Genomic DNA, 21,256 nt, shown 5'->3' on the forward strand with positions numbered 1-21,256 from the left:
GATTTGTACATGCACGGTTTCCGTTCACGCATCTTGAGCCAAATAATTGATTTGTACTCGTGGAATTATTTCATCCCGCGGAATACCAAATACAACTCGTAAATGTAAATGATAGCAAGTAGGTGGCGGGCGCTTTTGTGTTTGCGGAGAACACTGTGGCAGTCTTTGTGGTAGTCTTTGTGGCCTACGCGTTGGCATTTGTGTTGCTTTTTTCCTTGCATTAAAAAAAAATTGTCACTTCCTAGTGCACGCTCATGCGGTGTCCTCGCGATCAGTTTTTATATTTAAATCTCTAAAATCCTCCGTTTTTGTGAAGCTCCGAGTCTACATTTAACAGTAATGATATGAAGACTAGAATACAGACCCGAACTATTTATTTGGCTGTCTTTAAGAGCTGTGTAAGATTTATATATTTGCTCACAAAGGAGAACTTATTGAAGAACTCTTAATGAACTAATAATATATTAAACGTCTTGTACAAGGCGATGCAATTGCTTGTGACGTGTAATACCAAAGACACCATCTATTGGACCTAGCGCTACAGCCTGGATTAACACGTTTCCTGTCGGCAGCGCGTTCCACTTGTCCCCATCACGGAGTGCGATCGTTCGTAGTTTCCAGCGCTTGTGATCGCACGCAAAGAGTGAGAAAAGCAACTAACAAAACGACGACATTGTCGAATCTGCGCCTGTGCTTCAGACGACACAGAAACGCGTGTGAAGAGCACACGGGACTCTTTGTATGCAAAAACCCGTGGGAATTTCCTGAACAAGTGCATTGTGGTCCTCTTGTCCAAAGAAATGCTGATGGTTGTTGCATTTGTGCAGAGGCTGTGTGCTTTTTTTTTTTACACATTTCTGCATGTTGTTTGAAACTTACGGTTTTCTTTGCCTGCGGTGTTATTCTGTTGCGATGATGGATATTTTTTCTTGCCGGTCGCATATTTGATCAGTGGCCGTGCATTGTTTGACACCTTTCGTGTTGCCGCGTTGCCTCGCCGCCGCAGTTCCTGCAGGTGGGCGTCTCCCGCATGCCGCAGAAGAACATCTCCACCTCGTCGTTCACGTCGTACGTGCTGCCCAGCAACGGCGCCTTTCAGCCCTCGCCCTCAAACCTCTCCTCCATCTCCGCCGGTACGTCCCTCGTGCACATATGTCGAGCAACGCCATAGGTCGTTAGTCCCTTCCGGTCAGAATGACCCCTCGCCCGATTGTACGGAAAACAAGTGAAGTGCTGTGACTGACCGACTCGCGGAGGGACAAATTCAGTTTCTTATTCAAAGTGGGTTTGACGGCAGTGGGCGCTACCACGGTATACACAGTGCATATGTTGAACTTCTTTCGCACTGTACATAGCCAACCATGATCATCGTAGGTGTGCAGGAAGGACGACAAACTAAATACAAAAACAGTTCTCAAGAAATGAGTTTTCAATCTAGATTTTAAAAGTGCATAGCTCAAGTGGCTTACTTGTATTGGAAGGAAGAGTGTTCCAGACGGCCGCAGAAGCGCATCTGACAGCGCACGATGCGGTGACCGTCTTTGTTAGATGGGCTAGCGAAAAAATCCACTGCGATGATGACCGGAGTTCGCGTGATGATGGTTTATGCTCCTTGACGAGATCAGCAAGGTATTGTGGTTAATTTGTGGCAAGCACTTTGTATATGATGAGTGCGACCTTATCATGTATTCGTTCAGCCAACCAGAAGCCAATGCAGCTTGGGTACGGACCCTAATGCGAAAAAGAAAAAAAACGGTCCCGATGAGGCTGGCACGGTCCCCACATCACAGCTTTGCCGAAATCGGGATTATGTGCCAGTTGACATTCTTTTGACCTCCTGCTCAAGGCTCGATATTAACAAAGGGCGGCAGGGCTACCTGACGACTGGGTGGGATTGGCTTCGGGAGGTGGTGGGAGTGGTGGTATGAGGCACGGCCAAAATCAGTGCTGCCACTCGCGCGCGGGGAAAGTGAATGAGGGGGGGGGGGGGGCACGTCGAGATACGAGTGGGCAGTCCTCCAGGTGTCCTGGTTGAGACTTCCAGAAATTTGGTAGCTTCCCCTATTTGCACCTCCAGCAGGGACTTTGAGAGTTGACGCATCATTGCTGTTGTCATTGTAGACACATACATATGTATGTACAACTTCTTTCGCAATATACGTAGCCAACCGGGCTAATTGGAGGTGCGGGGAAGGACCACAAACTAAACACAAAAAGCAGTTAATTTATAATTGAGTTAAAATATTGGTGGAAAACCTCCAAAGAAAGTGGCTGTTTGGGGACGGTGGCGTTTATTAACGCAGCGGGAGCGGCATCGCCCCATTTCCGCGCGCGACACTAACCGCGCACGACGCGGTGTGACCACACAGCATCCCAGGCGGCGCAGATGAACGCGGCTCAGAGAGAGCGGCGTAAGGGCTCCATGGTGAACGTGAACCCGACCAACACGAGGCCGCACAGCGACGCGCCCGAGATCCGCAAGTACAAGAAGCGCTTCAACTCGGAGATCCTGTGCGCCGCGCTCTGGGGTGAGTGCTCCGGGTCGGCGCGTCGGGGTCTCCGAGAATTCTCCCCTCGCTTTTTCCGTCTCTGCTCAACCGGCTGCTGTTGACTTCTCCCACTAAGTTGGTAACTCGGAGATCGGACCCAGTCGGAATGAAGGGCTGAGTTTACACCCCCCCAAACCCTGACCGGGATTTGAACTTGTGCGTTTCTGATAGTGAGCTGCACCATAAAGCCCACTGCATTGGATAATTAAAATGCAGTAAATTCTCGATTTATCTGGCGTAATGGGAGGGAGGGGATAAAATAATACGGTTAAGAGGAAGCGCGTGCACATTTGGCTATAAAAAACAAACATTGTTTACCTACGTAGAATTGGGGTAAAGTAAGTGGACTTGGGCAAGACATGTCCAGGAGAACGGTGGTCAAGACGGAGTGGCAGCCAAAGGACGGAACACGCCTGCGACTGCGTCCGTCGCACCTAAGGAATGATGAAAGTGGCTCGTATGCAGGAGCGAGACGAATAGTCGCATTGTGGGGACTGAGAGAGATGGCAACGCCTTTTGTGAGGGGAGAGGTGGGAGGGGGGGTAGCCTTCATCCAGCAGTAGATAAATCGCTCCATTTCCCCGTGGATGCCATTCGCGTGCATTAGGCGTGAACCTGCTGGTGGGCACGGAGAACGGACTGCTGCTGCTGGACCGCAGCGGGCAGGGCAAGGTCTACCCACTCATCAGCCGCCGCCGCTTCCACCAGATGGACGTGCTGGAGGGACTCAACATCCTCGTCACCATCTCCGGTGGGTGCGGCGTGCTCCTGCCCGCCGGCGACGAGGGGATGGGACTGTGTGCGTGTGATCGTCTCGTCGTCGGCGACGATGTTTGGTGTCTGGAGAGATCCTCCGTGGCTCGTTCGTAAAAAGGCGTGAAGTGCAACTTTCTTGTAGTTTGTCAATGAAAGCAATGCAAGATTAAATACTAATAGTAATAATGTAAACTAGAAACTATTTTTATTTTGCCAGGTAAGGTTCACTGAGCTATGTAGCTATTTTTCAGAAGCGTCCTTGCCACAAATGATAGCTCAACGAAGTGGCTTATAATGTGGAAATTTGTAGCAGCTAAATGTAGAGGGAATAACCGGTGGACCCAGAGAAAAATGTACGCGACTACAGGGAGAACATGCAAACCCCAAATATACAGGCGTAAGGGTTGATGTTGGTGATGTTGGTGATGTTGGTGATGTTGGTGATGTTGGTGATGTTGGTGATGTTGGTGATGTTGGTGATGTTGGTGATGCGAGCAGGCAAGAAGAACAAGCTGCGAGTCTACTATCTGTCGTGGCTGCGCAACAAGATCCTGCACAACGACCCCGAGGTGGAGAAGAAGCACGGCTGGACCACCGTCGGTGACCTGGAGAGCTGTGTGCACTACAAAGTCGGTAAAGATGGTTGCGCAGTGGCCCCTGATCTCCCGTCATCGACCACTTTCAGTCTTATTACTCGAGCTCCTTCAAACTATCGACTATTTTAATTGTTTCAGCGGGTAAGGCCCCTGAGCTATGTAGCTCTTTTTCAGAAGCGACCTGGCCACAAACGATAGCCCAATGGAGGTGGCTTATCACGTGGACATTTATCGCGGCCAAACGTTCTTTAAACGTGGTGGCCACTCCCACATCCTGCCTCCCGAAGGCAGGAAACCCCCTACAAGCCACGTCGAGTGTGACACGGCTGATGACGACGATGCCGTTGACGCCACGTTCTGTCTGTCGCCACGTGTGAGAACAGAGTTGAGATTTTATTTTCCCAACTTTTTTCGTGATGTCCAATTGCTCAAATAATAAATAATCAGAGAGCACAGCTCTAGGACCGTCACTTTCCCCATGGACATGTGCCATAAATATTGTTTTTAAATTCTAAATAATGAATTCTCATGCACATGTTTTGTATACACCTTCATTGGGATCACGTTATTGGTTTCATGCCAGAAAACGAAGTAGTCATTCGGATCTCTCTGAGCAGTGGGGCACCCCTTCGTGTTGGAGAACAGCCAAAGTAAGCAGACATCCCTTCCACAAAGTAGGTGGGGGGGGCAGCACTTTCTCAACCCACTCTAACTGGCAGCAATGTTTGTGGCATAAGTCAAACCGATTTTTCTAAATCTTAGCGCTGGACTTTAACCAAACATGACAGTGCAGGGTGATGTTTGAAGAGCTACTGGGTGCCCCCCCCCTTCTTTCTCAACCCAACAAACCCACATTGACCAGCGTGGTGAAATATGGTCGAACCACCGCAATGACCGAAACGGCGTGGTTGAGGCCTTCATCTTTCTGGCAGTAATGACAAATGATGACTTGTCGTAACATTGCAATGTTTTGTGCGTGACGTACCCCTGTCAGTTTTTAACGACAGGTGTAAACCACCAGAGGCTTATACGCGTGCAGTGTGTGCAGGGTGCATGCGTCCGGTTACACATCGAGGTTGTGGCCAGCCTTAACACGGAGGCGTCCGTGTGCGCTCTGTCCCTGCGCAGTGAAGTACGAGCGAATCCGCTTCCTCGTGATTGCGCTCAAGACCTCAGTGGAGGTGTACGCCTGGGCCCCCAAGCCCTACCACAAGTTCATGGCATTCAAGGTCAGTGTCGATGCACCGCTCTGTGCACTGTTATTGAGGTCGCGCTCGGTACACACAGAGTGCTTGTCACGAACGAACCACAGCACCTTGCTGATCTCGTCAAGGTGCATAAACCGTCACTTGAACTCCGGTCATCCTCACAGCAGCGGCTGTTGGCTGGCCGTCGAACAATGACTGTCACGGCAATTACGCGCTTTCACATGCGCTTCTACGGCCTTCTGGAACGCTCTTCCGATTTTAAGAAGCCACTGGAGATGTGCACTTTTAAATCTAAATCAAAAACTCGTATCTTTAGAACTGTTTTTTAGTGTTCATTGTCTCTCCCCCACACCCCCAATGAGCACGGTTGGCTACGTACGGTGCAAAAGAAGTTTAGCATTCAACATACCGTGGTAGCGCTCAATGCAGTCACCCACTTTCAATAAGGAACTTAATTTGTCCGTCTGCCAGTCGATCAGTAACAACGGCACTTTATGTATTTCCGTAGTGTCAGGCAAGGGCTCTTTCTGACTAGAAGGGACTATAAAGACTTATTGTGTTGTTGGTTATGTACAACCTTGTAACATACATTTCAATGTAATCAAACATTTTTACCCTGCTAGTTTTATGTTGTTTAACACATGTCTAAACTACCTTCCCATTCCGCTTTAGATCGTTGATACAAAGGAGACGGACATTACGTAGCTTCCAGACATAGAAATTATATGGACAAAAAAATCGAGACTCGTATGTGTAGGAGACAGGCAATAGGCATTATACAATACAAAATGCAATACAGGAGACGTAATAAACAACTCAAGCAAGAGGCTAATGGAATTAACAAGCCAGGCCAAATGTGGATGGTACAGAACAAATACAAAGAATACGTTGCACACGGGAGTGAAACATAATCGTGACTCCGGATCGCTGCAATTCATCGAATCGCAGGGAATAGGCGAGTGGCTATTTGGCGAATGTTACACCCCTAACTCCGCTGCTGGATGTGCGACGCGGGTGTGCGCACAGTCGTTCTGCGATCTGGCACACAAGCCGCAGCTGGTGGACCTCACTGTCGAGGAGTCGCAGCGGCTCAAGGTGATCTACGGCTCCAGCGCCGGCTTCCACGCCATCGACGTCGACACGGGCAACTTCTACAACGTCTACCTCCCCACGCACGTACGTTTTCTTTCCCCTGGACGACGCCGGTGGTAGTTGGTGTCTCGGGGTGGTTCGGCTGCGCTGGTTTCCCTTATGACTGCAGGGGTTTGCGTGCAATTGTTTTGGTTTAAATCGTGAGCTGCGCGAGGGAATCTCCTGGCTCTCCCCCCGCACGTCCGCAGGGTCCGGTAGGAACTTGAGAACGTAGCGTCACGTTGGTGAGAGTGGCAGTGTCGCATTCAATAACAACAGGCGACGTGGTAGCCGATTAGTGGGATAAAGTCCTCCCAAGTTCTTCTCCGAGCATTCGCGTAACTCTTGAGGTTCGTGGGCCAGCCGATACCACGCCACGGTGCGTGGATCTTCCGTGGCGCAGTGGTTAGCGGACGTTGCTTCAAACCCAGCGACCCGAGTTTGATTCCCAGCCATTGCCAGCATCCGTGACAAGTATCTGAACAGGACCTGGTCGTCCACTAGGTCAACTCGGCATTAATTGAGTACCTGGTGTAGTGGATAAATATCATTGCTGCGGAGAGACAAAGGTGGCCGGGCGAGGTTTTGGCCACACCATCTTCACCTGCGTGTCGTGCCAGCCTTCGTAGGGACTCGCTGACAGCGTGTCGGCTACACAGGGGACCTGCGTTCCTTTGCGCGTGCAGATCCAGGGGAACGTGATTCCGTACTCCGTCATCGTGCTGCCCAACACTGACGGCATGGAGCTGCTGCTGTGCTACGAGGACGAGGGCGTCTACGTGAACACCTACGGGCGCATCACCAAGGACGTGGTGCTGCAGTGGGGAGAGATGCCCACCTCCGTCGGTGCGTGTGTGTGTATTTGACTAGGTCTCAAATGAGAGTACCTGGTGCAGTGTGTCAACATTGCCTCTAGGGAGACAAAGGCAGCTGGGGTGTGGTGCTACCCGCTAACAGCACTTGCTCCAAGAGTCTGTTAAGGTTACGGGGCGGATCTTTGTCTTGTTGTATGCCACAGGAAGTGATGAGGTGATGAAGTGGATTTGATGGGTGTGATGGTGGAGATTATGTTTGTGATGGAGGTGGTAATGATCGTGTGGAGCTTTGGTGTAGCTGTTAGCGCGCTGCCCTACGAACCCGGCGGCCCGAGTTCGATTCCCGCTCATGGCCAACGCCGGTGACGATTGTGAACCGGTCCTAGGCCTTCCCCAGGTCGACTAAGCCTGGTGCGGTGTGTGTACATCAGCACTGGGGATACAAAGGGGTGCCAGGCGTGGCATTCGCCACCCACCCCTCTCGTGTGTCGTGGCGGCTTTCGTAAGTGCTCGCTAACAGCACTTGCACCAGCAGTCTGTTAGGGCTATACAGCGGATCTTTGTTTGTGGATATCGGACTCTGCATACGTGTGATGTGTACATAACAGCTATGGTCAAATAACCCCCACGACCCGCACAGGCATGTGGTGGCCCTCACCCAGCAGGGGATTAACAAAAGGGCCGTGGACACGCATATGCGCACGTTTAATGCGGTAAAATAAATGAAAGTAAATTCACTTAATTAGCACGACGTCTGCTTTGCACCCTCCTCAAGTCTTGCCCGTACCTTACTCGCGTACTCGTCCAGCCGTGCCGGCGCGATTTATCGCATCGTAAGTGAAAGTTGCTGTCGCTTATTTGTTCGTTGGGAATTTAAAAACGTTTTGCCCCTCTTCTCCCCCCCACGACCCCTCCCCCGTAGCCTACATTCGGTCGAACCAGATCATGGGCTGGGGCGAGAAGGCCATCGAGATCCGCGCGGTCGAGACGGGCCACCTCGACGGCGTCTTCATGCACAAGCGTGCGCAGAGACTCAAGTTCCTGTGCGAGAGGAACGACAAGGTTCGTCGTCCGATCTCGCGGGCAGTTCCCCCGCGCCCAACCACCGCCCCCCGCTACCCCCCCACGCCATGGCGAGCTCGCGCCGCGGCATCGCGATGGCGTGCACAGGTCGAACGATCCAAACAATTGTCACCTTGCTGCCGCGTCAAAAAGACCTGGCCGCGATCCCAGCTGCCGTAAGCCGCTTGACCTTGTGCAGCCACGTGCCTACAGAAGCCCGCGATTGGCTTTGTAATCCCTCGGTCCCGTGCAGGCGTTATGCCTTTTTGTAGGAAACTCTTGCCAGTTCTATTCCACACTCCCTGCCGTGGCCAACATCGGGGGCGATTTAACTGACACTGCCCTGGATATCTGTTAGGTTGACTTGGCCATAAATTGAGTTCCTGTTTGTGTGGTGTGTGAATATAAGCACGTGGGAGACAAAGGTGACCGAGTGTGGTTCTGTCCACTGCACCCCTTTAATTTGCCTGCCGGCCTTCATAGGTGCTCACTAACACTTTCCCCTGCAGTGCGTAAGGTTTTCAGAGGTTGTTCGTCTTATGTGTGTGTTACGTGTTGGTGTATCTGTATGTGTGTGGGAAGCGGTCGTGTTAAGGTTGGCGTGCTGCGCTATGAACTCGGCGACCAAATTTCGATTCCTGCTCACGGCCAGCACCAGTGACAATTCTCTTAACTGCTCCTGGGCCTCTCCTAGGTCGACTTCGCTTCAAATGAGTACCTGGTGCAGTGTGTAAACATCGCCGTGAAGGCGTGGTGCTGGCCACCCCACCACCTCATGTGCCGTACCGGCCTTCATAGTTGCTTGCAAAACAGTACTTGCTCGTACAGTCTGTTAAGGCTATACGGGGGGGGGTCTTTGTTCGTATGGGTGTGTGTGTGTGGGGAACGGTAATGCAGTGGTTATCACCTTGCACTATTAACCCAGAAACCCAACTTCGATTCCCGCTGACGGCCAACATTGGTGACGAATATCTGAATTGCTACTGGACCTTCTCCAAGTCAACTCGGCTTTAAATGTGGTCCGAGTATGGTGTGTGAACATCAGCACTGGGGAGACAAAGGTGGCCGAGCGTGGTGCTGGCCATACCACCCCTTCGTGTGCTGTCGCCGGCCTCAAGAGGTGTGTGCTAACAGCACCTGCTGAACAGCTGCTAAGGCTATTGGAGGAGGGATCTTTGTCGGTGTGCAAGGGAACGTATTGATGTGCGGCATCTTCTCGTCCTGCAGGTGTTCTTCGCGTCGGTGCGATCTGGCGGGTCCAGCCAGGTCTACTTCATGACCCTCAACCGGAGTTCCATAATGAATTGGTAGCCCTGGGACACTCGCCAGGTTTTGCTGGATGTGTCGAGGGGGTGATATATCAGCGAGGATTTTTTTTTTCTCTCCGAGAATTAGATAAAAAGTGCAGCGGCACTTTTGATCCATGCACCCCCCCCCCCCCCAAACCAATCCCTCTTAAGATCATCCGGTCACGAAGAGGGGAGTGAGAACGGTTTAATCAACGACGGTTGGACGCAGGCGGTAAAGACACTTCGGTGGCGTGGCGTCGCCGCTATCGCGCTTATCTCCCCGCGATAGAATGCGGGAATTAAGCTGTGCGCATGCGTGCACGGAGCGTGAGAAACCCGCGGCTGCGGTAACTTTTAAGAGTCGGGATTGTGAGTTTTTACGAATCGATGTGCTCGGCCACGCTTTGCACACGAACCCCAATGGCTCTGATGCGCCCAGATGTCTTAGCAGGGGTTTTTTTTTAAAGTAATTTTTTGTAATCATATAGCCTACGCCATTTATTTTATGGATTCTTTTCCCCCCCCCATCTCTCTAAATCTTGTCTTCGGAGCAAGTGGGAATTTCGGCCGTCACAGTGTGATTGTAGAAGCGCCGTTAACACCGTAGCAGATTACTTTATTTTTAATGTATGCGCTCACTTCCTGATAAAACGAAGGAATTGGTCCATGACATGTTTTAGAAGGCTGAAGCTTCGTGCTTCTGCCATAGGGTTTTGCAAGTGTAGCTATAATTAGGGATGTATTGTATTCAACAGAAGTAATATTTTGCTTATTTTTTGCACATGTGGCAATAAGAGATGTTATATTTGTGTGAAATGGTAATGACTAACAATGGTGTGGACTGGGAGTGGCTAATGCAACAATGTTGTTGGAACTCAATCCATTAATTATATTTCAAATCCGCACCTTGCATTCAAAAAGCCCTGGCCCTAGTATATAAATATTAACACATTTATAAAAGACACAATCTCAGCCAGTCATAGTTTAATTTATTGGACATTGATATAAAGGTTTTTCGATCATAGAAAAATGTATTGCAGCAAAATAGTCTAGAAAGCAGCCTAGGCGACGGACATTTCCAATAATATTTTTGAAAATCAAATCGCATATCCTTCACCTCATTCACAAAGTCTCAACGCCCTCTTTGCTGGGAAAAGTGAAGGGAAAGAATCGGCGAATTCTCAGACCAAGTCTTTGTTGAGTGACTGCACCAATTGGATGAACGTACCTTCTGCGGCTGAACATCCCTTCTGGAGGACAGTGCACACTCGTTTGATACGCACCCCCCACCGCACGCTCTTATCCAGCCACGATTGATCGCAGCGCACGAGCAGGACTTCACCGAAGGTGTCTACGGATCGATTGCAAAGCAAAAGCTGGTCGTAAGCGATTGTAGGATCTTGTCATTGTGAGGATGAAATGAATATCCCTAGACTGTAATAATGCTTCAGACTGGCCTCTGCCATGGGAATGTAGAATTTCCATCCCTTGCTCAGGTCCGCCGCCAGTGCACACCACTGCATTGCCCGTCCAGGGCAGGCTCGCAATGGCGACAATTCCATTGCCTTCTTTCCGCGACGGTTTACTGGCTATTGTGACGGGCTTGGCACACGAGGGATATTTACGATTGTTAGAGTTGCGATTTTATTATGAGCGCTCCGTAATCCTAGTGTACTCGGCAAAACCCCATGAGCGCAAGTGGTAACGTTTCACTCCGCCTACTTAATGGACCGATGATTTCTGTGCTTAAAGAACCATTGCCTGGCTCCGGTTTGTTACCTTATTTTACAAACTGGAACATGCACTTCCTACTGTGAAACATATTACTCTGCTGCTTTGCAGACCCCAGTTAGCCCCTTTATAACAACAACACTGAGCTTAATGGCTTCCTCTCTTCTGGATAAACAATTTCGTGGGGAGGGCTTCATTTTACATTTGGTTGGATAATGTAGTGTACCATTCTGTTAACGTTTTAAAATAATAGCATTGAAGTAAGTTTTACACCCTAATTTGATCGGCCATTAACAATCACGTTAATGCAAAAACTGAATACGTTAAATAACGTATCGACTGTTGTAATGGAGATATTAAGTATGTGCCTTTTTTCCTGCAGATTTTGTAGCCATCCCCAAGTAGAATAGCGATGTATTTTGCGCGACCGATTTAAATCGTAAGTTTTTCATTGACTTTACGCAGAGCTGTCGGCCAAAACATTGCCTGGTTTGTAGCTTAGTTTTGCTTTACCTATAAGGACAATATTAAGTCCCCATTATATCAATCACACTGTCTCTTGCACTTAACGCTTAAGTTAAGTGACGCTAGGTTTAACTTGAAAGCAATCTTATTTGTGTGTAGGCTGTGCCTATATTAGCGGATGTATTTTGCAATTATTTAAAACTTATTTCGGACATACGAAAGCTGAGGAAACGTGAGAGGCGTTTGCTTGTCTGTGCTTTACTGTTCTTGCCAACCCTCATAGCAACATTGTAAGTGGTTCACACACACAGCCAGATTAGGGCCATAAAAAATATACTTGCAGTTTTGGTTCTAATAAATCATGGAGCACATTTTTATATAAACTAACAAATTATAAGTGAAAGGGACAGGAATATCAAATTGATAATAGGGTTTTCCCCTTTTTTCTGGCAACAAAACAGGTGTTAAGATGTAAAAGGTTTCAGTTTGGTGTTTGAACGAGGAATCATGTCTGCATTAATTCTTGTGGTCAGAATGCAAACCAAAAAACATACTCTGATAATATATGCATTGTCCTTGAAGCGGATTGGTCCACAAGGTTTCTGTTTGGTGTTTTAACATCTTAACACCTGTTTTGTTGCCAGAAAAAATGGGAAAACCTATTCTCATATTTTGGTACTGGCAAAGGAGGTCCCATAATGAATATCAATATTTTTTATTGTCAATTCAAATAAAACGCACACTATATACGTATACAATTAGTAGATGAAAATCACCAGTGCCTGAGGACCTAGACTTATGTTTTTTATGGCCTTAGTGTAATCCATTGGAGATGTCCACGTGGCTGCATTGTTCCTCGTCATTGTCGGTAGTCGAGGGATCAGGGCCTTGCTACTGTTTGAGATCACGCTCCTTGTCAAGTCCAAAAGCCGTTGAGTTGGTAGAGAAGTATTTCGCACCGTCAGAAGCCATAACATAACATGCTTTTAGTGTGTCTCTACAATGCAAAGTGAAGCACTCATAACAATGATTTTGTTACATTTTTTTTACATTGCAGCACTAATGTGCATTCATTAAAAATATAGAATAAAACAGTTCAAACCCACAGGAGGTGGGGCTCATGTTAAGAGTTCATTTAAAATCCCAGGTGTGTGCTTGAACGTGATGCTTTTACCTGCTTGCGTGTGCTTCGCGCAACTCATCGTGGTGTCTGTTGTGCATGTTCCCGGTGAAACCTGGCCAATGAGCTCGGCACTGCGGCACTGAAAACAAACTGAAAACTCGCGGCCGCTTGGGAGAGCCGTCAACGAGCTGCAAAAAGCCAACGTTGGCTTAACCTGTGCAGCATCCTCGAAATGATGGCTCTTGTAATTAATTTACCGTTGTGCAAATGCATTTTTTCCCCGCTCTCCTCCCCAGATTAAATAATGTTTTGACGAGTTGTAGATAATACCATAAGAGAGTGTGGGCTTCCTCCAGCATGTGAACTCGAGTGGGGGCGGTGGGCAGGTGGCAGGGGGGGGCAGCGTTTGTGTATAAACTTCGTTTTTGCAGCTGTCCTTTGGCTCGCGTGTGCATGTGTCGCGAAGCCCAAGGCGTAAGGTTGCTGCACAGTTGCTCGCTACACCCCATTGCTGCTGCTGCTTTTGGCACCGGCTCCACCGCCAAACGACACACGGATCGGGTCGCGGCGACGGGGGACGGCACGGGAGGGAGGAAAGTTTTTTAAAATGCCCCCTCAAAGGTTGCACTTTTGCCACCCGGTACGACGGAGCGGCGTCATTCGCGCTCTCCTCACACGGCTGCGCCAAGCCATTATTGCCGTACGACAGGTTCCCACGACAGCTCCATTGGCTGCAGACCATATGAATAAACAGAAAAAAATGTATTTTAAACATGCATACAAGCGAGCGGCACTTCATTGTTTCCGAGGGCAAAATGTAGTTGTCAATTCTAGCCCTTATCACCTCCCCACCCACTCCCCGACTGTAGATGGTGAGCTGCCCTTGGTGATAGCGATATCCTGCCATTGATTTCTCTTTCGGGCTACAGCCGGTGCTGGACCTCGATGTCAATGTCCACCGGCCCCTAGCTGCACCGAACAGCTGCGTTCGCCGCCACCCCTCCACACGGGTGCCTTGCACAGCTGCCAGTCCTGTACCGGACTCGAGTCGCTGCACCCGAGCCGTCACACTGCCTACATGGTCTCTCCCACCCCGACTCTCGCCGTCTCGTCTACCTTGGCGTAACGTGTTTAAGCATATTTCTGCACATATTTTCATTCTTGAGGTATTTATGAATTCAGTTAAGGTTAAGTTAAATCCTGACTTAAAGCTTTCGTGACTGCAGGAATACATATTCTATGGGTCTTTCGGTAAAGCCACGTAGCTAGAAAAACAATACAAATATCACGACGTTTCAATCGCAATACAAGCAATCGTCTTGACGTGTTGCGGTCGTGATATTTGTATGATTTTTCTATCTACGTGGCTTTACCGAAAGACCCATAGAATAAGGTTAAGTTAATTTGCGATGCTTAATTTTTTTGTTTTACACCTTTTCATTTCGACTGAGTTTCAACAGTAGGTAGGTAGCTGTAATCAAGTTAAGTTATTTTGTATGCATACAATTTATCAAAACAAATTGTAGGAATGTGTTTACAGCTGTGTAGGTTTGTTTTGTTGTAATAGTTTAAATGTTGATATTTATGTTGTAAAGCATATATAATTTTAATAATCATGCATTACTTTTAAGTTGATACTACTAACGTACCATAAGATATCCCTATATTTCAGAACTTGATAAGGAACTTTTATCCCTTTTCAAAAAGTTGAATTAAGAATAAACATTGAAAACTTGTGTAATAAAGTCCTGCATTAAAACCCTGTAAAATGCCACAAATTTCCACATGTTGTCTTGGAAGTAAAAAAAAACCTTGCAATATCTCACCCGCATTCTTTTTTTTATATACTGTATATACTGTATATATCTCAAATCTAACTATGTTAAACTATTTTTTAAATATTTTACCAAGTAAGGCCCACTGAGCTAAAGCACAGTTTTTCAGAAGCGACCTGGCCACGAATGATAGCCCAACGAGAAGTGGCTTATCACGTGGAAATATATAGCAGCCAAAAACTCTGAACGCACGTTTCTAAATGAGGGGAAAAACGGAGGACCCGGAGAAAAATCCCCGCGACCACGAGTAGAGAGACGCGCAAGCTCCAAATATACAGCAGGCATGGTGAGGGTCGGATCAAACCCACAACCTCCTGTATACCAGGCGAGGTAGTTAACATGGTATCCAAATTGTTTGCAGACATTTAAAACACTGTCCAGGATCTTGCTGAAGACTTTAAAGTACTACTGGATTAATCGGTAATTTTTTTACAAGCGTATTGATTGCTTTTCACAACACTTGACATAGTCAATGCTTCATTCTGTTCATAATTGGTTATCAGTAAATTTAAGATGGTTCGCTCATTAGTGCATTGTGCTGATTTCGTGACGTGTATGTGTGCGTGTGCCTTGAGTTGCTATCTGGTTCTCAAATCTTAACGTCATAATCCAGAGGTTCCTATAACTTTATCGTTATCCACGACTGGATAACTTGATAACACCACAAGCTTTCACCCCACGGTTGGTGCTGCACTTGGCTGTTTTCCACGCTTCGAATCGCAGGCTGTCGCGATTCGCATCCTGGAGAAATCCAATGAGCTAAGAAGCTCTGTTCACAGACGTCCAGTGGGGGGTGGGTCAAAGTCGCAACAACTACGAAAGACGAGTTGAGTGCAAAGTGTAGGAAAGGTAGGCAGATAATAAATACAATAAAGTATTTAGATTCAAATTGCATCAGCTTGGGCAAGGCAGCAAAAACAGTCCCAGACCTCTCATTTTGGCCATCGAGTTATTATTTCCCACGGCCAAGCACGGAATGCCCTCTGCTTGCTGCACCGTCCCAGAGACTGCTCCGTGTTGTTTGTCGCCCTTTTGGGTTTCTCGCCAGGGGATTTGTTTTCATGTTCGAGTGAAACTGGTGAACGTCGCAAACCGGCAGGCTGCAGTAAGAAAAAACGACGATAATTAAAAAAAAATGTGAAAAGGTGAAGGCTTTTGGATTTTTATACGAACGGGTAAAGTGGTAAGTTTTTGAATGGCCACTGCAATGTGCAGTCCGTGTGCTGACGCCGACAAAAGCATCGTCCATGCCAGGCGGTTTCTCTTTTGAGATTGAGTACACAACCTAGCAGTGGTTATTAAACCTTACCAGCCTATTTTTAAATATATATACACCTCAACATGTCTGACATTGGATTTGCTCACATAGGGACGTAAGCAAACAGTGCAATTTGAAAAAGAAAATCCGTTACCACAGTTCTTTGGCAACTTCGCTTGCACCGCCATTTCGTTGTGGGAGCTGTTGCCGACGAATAACCTCCCTCCCTATTAATGCAGAGTGACTTTTACATCGGGATTGGGGACTGATTTGGGGAGGTGTAGAAATCCCTTCTCTTTGCGCCTGAATCCGTGTTGTGATGTAGTTCTTCTCTTTGTTCCACGTGATTTTTCTCGTCCATTAGGCCAGGCCTCACACCACCTTTGCACGAAAGCGGTGAGTGGTGTTGCTATTGTTTCCACTGCAGACCAAACCCGGACATTTGGAAGTCGGCCTCGGTCTGTTATCAATACTGTGTACTGTAATCAAGTTCAAAACAATACCACCAGATATCGGTACAAATCAATTCCTACCTCCTGAACACACGTGCCAATTCCTGGACTTTCCCGGTCAAACCCAGGCAGGATGACACGCCGAGTCCTCAACCAAACGGGGAAGGCAGATTGACGAACCTTGCTCACTCACGCAAGGGTGAAATAAGCGAACTAATGCTCTGGCTACGCTTTGCAACATTTACGGGCTTAACCTGTAATGTTTTTGGTGTAGGGATACGGTTACATCCATATGCTATATTGCACAGGTGCTAGAAACTATTCAATTTCCTGTGCGTCTTAATTCACTGCGGGATGAATGTGGCACGTGCGAGTGATTTGACCATCACCGCGTCGTCGTGCGTGGGGTGAAGGTGGGGCAGCAAAGACGGCACAAGCTCAGTGCTCCTGTCCACCACGGGGGCAGAGTCGCACCCGACCTGGCGACCCCTGGGGGTCATGGGGGTCACCTGGTCCCAGCACCATCCTGGCCAGTTCGCGTGGCGCGCGGTCCGCATGGGCCCTGAATGCAACACACGGAATGTGACGAATGTCCAATGCATCTCCCCATCCCGATTGAACTCGGACCCAAGGCCCCATTAACGTGGGTCCCTGGTGCAGTTCCACCGCCTGCACCCTCGACAGCTTCGCGTTCCCTCCCGCCCTCTGATATTGTAATCGCAGCGTGTCTTGAGCGTCCGTGGCCGAGACTTGAGTAGAGAGATCGTATCGAGGCTTCGGGGCATGCGGAGACCTGCTGTCTTTCCCGTCAAGTTCACTCGTCCAGTGATGACAAACTATAAACTTTTCTTTATTTTACCAGGTGAGGGCCAATGAGCTGTACAGCTCTTTTTCAGAAGTGACCTGGCCACAAATGATAGCTCAACGAAGTGGCTTATCGTGTGGACATTTATAGGAGCCAAATACTCTACACGCGCGTTTCTAAATGTGGAGGAAAACCCGAAGGGTCCGGAGAAAAATAATCCACGCGACCACGGGAAGAGAGACACGCAAACTCCAAATATACAGCAGCGGGCTTCAGGGTCGGGATGAAACCCACGACCTCCTGCTGTACACCAGGCGAGGGAGTTAACATCTCCTAGCCACTGATGAAGAGAGACGCAAACTCCAAATATACAGCAGCAGGCTTCAGGGTCGGGATGGAACCCACGACCTCCTCCTGTACACCAGGCGAGGGCGTTGACATCTCCTCGCCACCACGGCGCCCCTGCCCTGCGTGGCTCCCCTCCCCCCGTGAGCTATAAACACACGCGGCAGTGACTCAGTCGGGAGTGATGGTGGTGGCGATACGGGCAGCACTGTACGGCTTCACACACGTGGCGTGGCTTCAGCTGAAAGGCCCCGATGGAAGGAGGCGGCAGAGGCAGCAAGACTCGAGCCACCGTTGAGACCATAAACAAGATCGGAGCTTGAACTTTGTCCGCGCTCTCGATAATCATTTCCCGCCGACGCCTCTTGATGACCATTTTACACGCGTGGCAGTTTCATGTCCGCCTCTAATTTCGCGCCTTAAAAATAAGTTCATTGCGAACGTTGCGAGATCAATCTTCCGTCTTTGTTTTGTATCGTAGCTGTGCAAGCAATCCTGCAGTTTGCATCGCCGCAGGCTTCAACAACGAGCGCCCAACAATCTCCCACACAGCTTAAGATCGTTATTGAATGTGAGCCCCAAAGTTGCTGGGTGATGGGCTCACCACCCATACTGAACCACGTTGGTCATTGCAGATTGGAGGTGGTGCGGTTCGAATTGTAATGCGATATCTTTTGCTGCACTGCCTTTAATTGCTGTCTACACGATGGCTCTGCAGCCTATAGTACCTGTTATGCATAGCGACCGCCAATACAAATACATTTTCCGGGCTCAATATTTGCTTAGCTGAGCACCATTGCTGAACGCCATTTCGATGGGATTCGCAAAACATTTGTCAATATATTGTTCTTCACAGAGAGACCACAATCTGGGGGGGGGGGGGGCATTCCCTGCTTATTATCATCATGACTACTCCGGTCCCAGAATCGACTCGGTACATTCCCCATGCTGAGCAGATGGTCTGTGGAAGGGGCCATCTCAGCACGCCCTGGTGTCGGTGGGCAGAAGACGTTAAAACGACGGCTTGCCCGGTCGTTCCGGGGCTAATTATTGTTTTATCCACAACTCGCCATCGGTGAGTGCAGCGTCCGAGTAAACGCGAGACCTCTGCCGTGTCCCCCCGCGTGTGTGGACACGGGGGGGGGGGGGGCTTGTCGGTGTCTGTGGGCCCAGCCCGACTCCACATGAAGGGCGACCTTCTTCCTAACCCCCCCCGCCCATCTTGTTTTATTGCTTCCGGCCACACTCGCCTCGGCTTACACACAAACACAGTCTCTCTCTCTCCATCGTCCCGCTGGAAGGAAGCTTCATATGCATGGTGGCTGTGTATGGCCATCGCTGATTGCTACACCAATGGCCGGGTGGATGCTACACGCTGTGTGTGCACTATTACATGGGCCCAGTCTTAAAGCAGCAATCTCAGCAAGTACTAGCCGGACTGAATCCTCAACTGTTCTGCAATTGCACTTTTAACCATCCCAAGTACTGACCAGGGTGGATTTTGCTTAACTTTTACAAAACTACACGAGTTGAGGCACTAATCGTGCTGAAGAAGAATAATGATGATGGAAGTGGCAGCCAGAGAATGTAATGAAATGTAAGAGGTTCGTTGAGATGGAGCGGTTAAATCGGCTCGTGATGGGCCCTCGGTGAGTCAGACTCGTGAGATGGCGGCGTGGGGAAGCAGTCATCCAGCAGTAGAGTAACCATGGCTGGTGATGAATTATACGGAACCCTGCTTAATTAATGCCTTCAACACTCGGTGGCGTATACATTTCATGTAGTGACCAGACTGAACTTCGCTTATTTAAAATATTAATTCAAAAGTGCCTCATCCAGATAAAAAAAAACCAGGTCTAAAACGGCCAAGCTTCTGCAATAATAAATTAAATAGCAATTCAGCCATGCAGGTTTCTATCCGACCGAATAATTATATAACACACTAGCGGGAAGTACCCGGCGTTGCCCGGGTCAAAATAATATTTCAAACCTACTCTGAAAAATCTAACAGCAGTGCATACCGACTGTGGTGGTACCTGCTATCACTACAGTAGTACATGCTGACTCTATAGCAGTATTTATCGACTCTATAGCACAAAGTAGTCACCTGACAGAGTGGCGTGGTGAGGCCTAGTCCCGTGCAGAGCCTCCGGCCTCGCCTAGATTGTCCAGCCGGCCGAGGTGGCACCTTGGCAGGCTGGGCTGCTAGCGCTAACCCCCCCCCCAGCCACGATCTCCCTGGCTACTCTGCAGTAATATCTACGGCCTATAGTGGTAGCATATAGCGACTGTATAGTAGTAAATGAACGCATCGGGGTGGGGGGAACATCACACAGTGAAGAATTTACCTGAGCGTTTAGTGTATTTACACGCTTTTATTTAACTCACTCTGTCTGTTGTTGTCGTTGTATCCTCAAATCTTGTAACTAAATTTTTACCCACTTGCCAATGTGGTATCGACTGCAAACTTGGTATACTTATGTCATATTGATGACAATACTATATTCTATCATAAAAAGTAAAAAAAAAATATTTAAAAAGATTATTTTTGTATATGTTATGTTTCAGCTTGGGTCTAATTGTCCACGCTTAACTGACGTTGGCTGTAAATCACCACGTTCCCTTACATTATGGCAAGCTTCGGGGCCAATTCATGGAGTCGTGGAGTTCTGCCATTACTAGTACGGTACATTTCATTAAAGCGTGTTTTTAAAAAAGTATTTTTAAATATTATTTTATAGCATTTTGAACGCGAAATAAAATGTCCCCCTCACTCCCACCGAAGGCGTGCGACTTGGCATGGACCGCCCCCCACCAAAGGCGCGTGAGTTGGAACGGTCGTGCCCGCGTCATAAATAAATACATAAATGGAAAGCACCCAAAAATCGCACTAAATCGCTAATGAAACTAATTTAAAGTTGACGGATGTGAAAAAGGAATAGCACTTGCTCGCCGCGGGGCTTACGGCGTGGTACCTGGATATTTTTATTTTACATAAACCCCACCGTTGGAGAGCCAGATCGTTCGCAAGCGCGCGAACACACACAACGCCACACACAAACCAACAGACAATTTTTGACTTTTATATAGATTAGTGCCTCACCCATCCCAGGTACAATGTTGGACATGCTGAGCATTGCTTAGCGTCTACAATCACAGTATCAATGCAATCGTGATTCACCCATCTCGACATTAACCAGGCTGAATGTTGCTTAGACTTATACCCGGGTTCCTACATTATTAAAGAGTATATGGCTGCTATACATTTCCACATAAGCCACTTTGTTGAGCTATCATTTGTGATAGGAAGGTCGCTTCTGAAAAAGAGCTACATGGCTCAGTGGGCCTTACCTGGTATAATAAAAACTAATTAAGTTTTTCGCTTGTGATCACTGGACGAGCGGACATGACAGCAGTCTCGAAACCTCGATGCTGTTTCTCTCACTTTCCCAGCACAGTACAGATATTAGGAAGCTACAGGGAACTGTGCACTTTTAAATATAAGATTCAAAACTCGTCTCTTTAGAACTGCTGTTTTAGTTTATCCTTCCCCCGCACATCCTCCGATTAGCACATACGGTGCGAAGGAAGTTCAACATACTACTATACACGCACTACGATGCACACACACTACACTATACACTACACCACTATACTACATTGAAAACCCATCTCTTTAGAACTGCCGTTTTAGTTTGTTCTTCCTCCTCCTACGATTAGCAGCACGGCTGCCTACGTAGGGCGCGAAAGAAGTTCCACGTGCGCCGTCGGGGCCGGGCCCACACACAGAGAGAGAGAGAACGCGTGGCCAGGCTGGGACCCGCTTGGCCAGGCTG

At 48.3% G+C, this 21,256-nt stretch overlaps 1 protein-coding gene across 1 annotated transcript in view; it reads left to right on the forward strand.

Moving 5' to 3' along the window:
- The window catches only part of LOC144732536 (mitogen-activated protein kinase kinase kinase kinase 4-like), a 110,145-nt gene extending 95,600 nt beyond the window's left edge, over window positions 1-14,545 (forward strand). Inside the window, exons 26-34 of the mRNA XM_078613946.1 lie at window positions 1,007-1,133; window positions 2,370-2,528; window positions 3,157-3,300; window positions 3,804-3,938; window positions 5,030-5,130; window positions 6,136-6,285; window positions 6,927-7,086; window positions 7,978-8,117; window positions 9,345-14,545. Of these exons, the coding sequence (XP_078470072.1) occupies window positions 1,007-1,133; window positions 2,370-2,528; window positions 3,157-3,300; window positions 3,804-3,938; window positions 5,030-5,130; window positions 6,136-6,285; window positions 6,927-7,086; window positions 7,978-8,117; window positions 9,345-9,428 (1,200 nt within the window). The 3' untranslated portion in view covers window positions 9,429-14,545. The remainder of the gene's footprint in view (window positions 1-1,006; window positions 1,134-2,369; window positions 2,529-3,156; window positions 3,301-3,803; window positions 3,939-5,029; window positions 5,131-6,135; window positions 6,286-6,926; window positions 7,087-7,977; window positions 8,118-9,344) is intronic.
- Window positions 14,546-21,256: the final 6,711 nt, after the last annotated feature.

The sequence above is a fragment of the Lampetra planeri genome, chromosome 43, assembly GCF_965212315.1.
Source record: "Lampetra planeri chromosome 43, kcLamPlan1.2.h2, whole genome shotgun sequence".
Taxonomy (NCBI): Eukaryota; Metazoa; Chordata; class Hyperoartia; order Petromyzontiformes; family Petromyzontidae; genus Lampetra; species Lampetra planeri.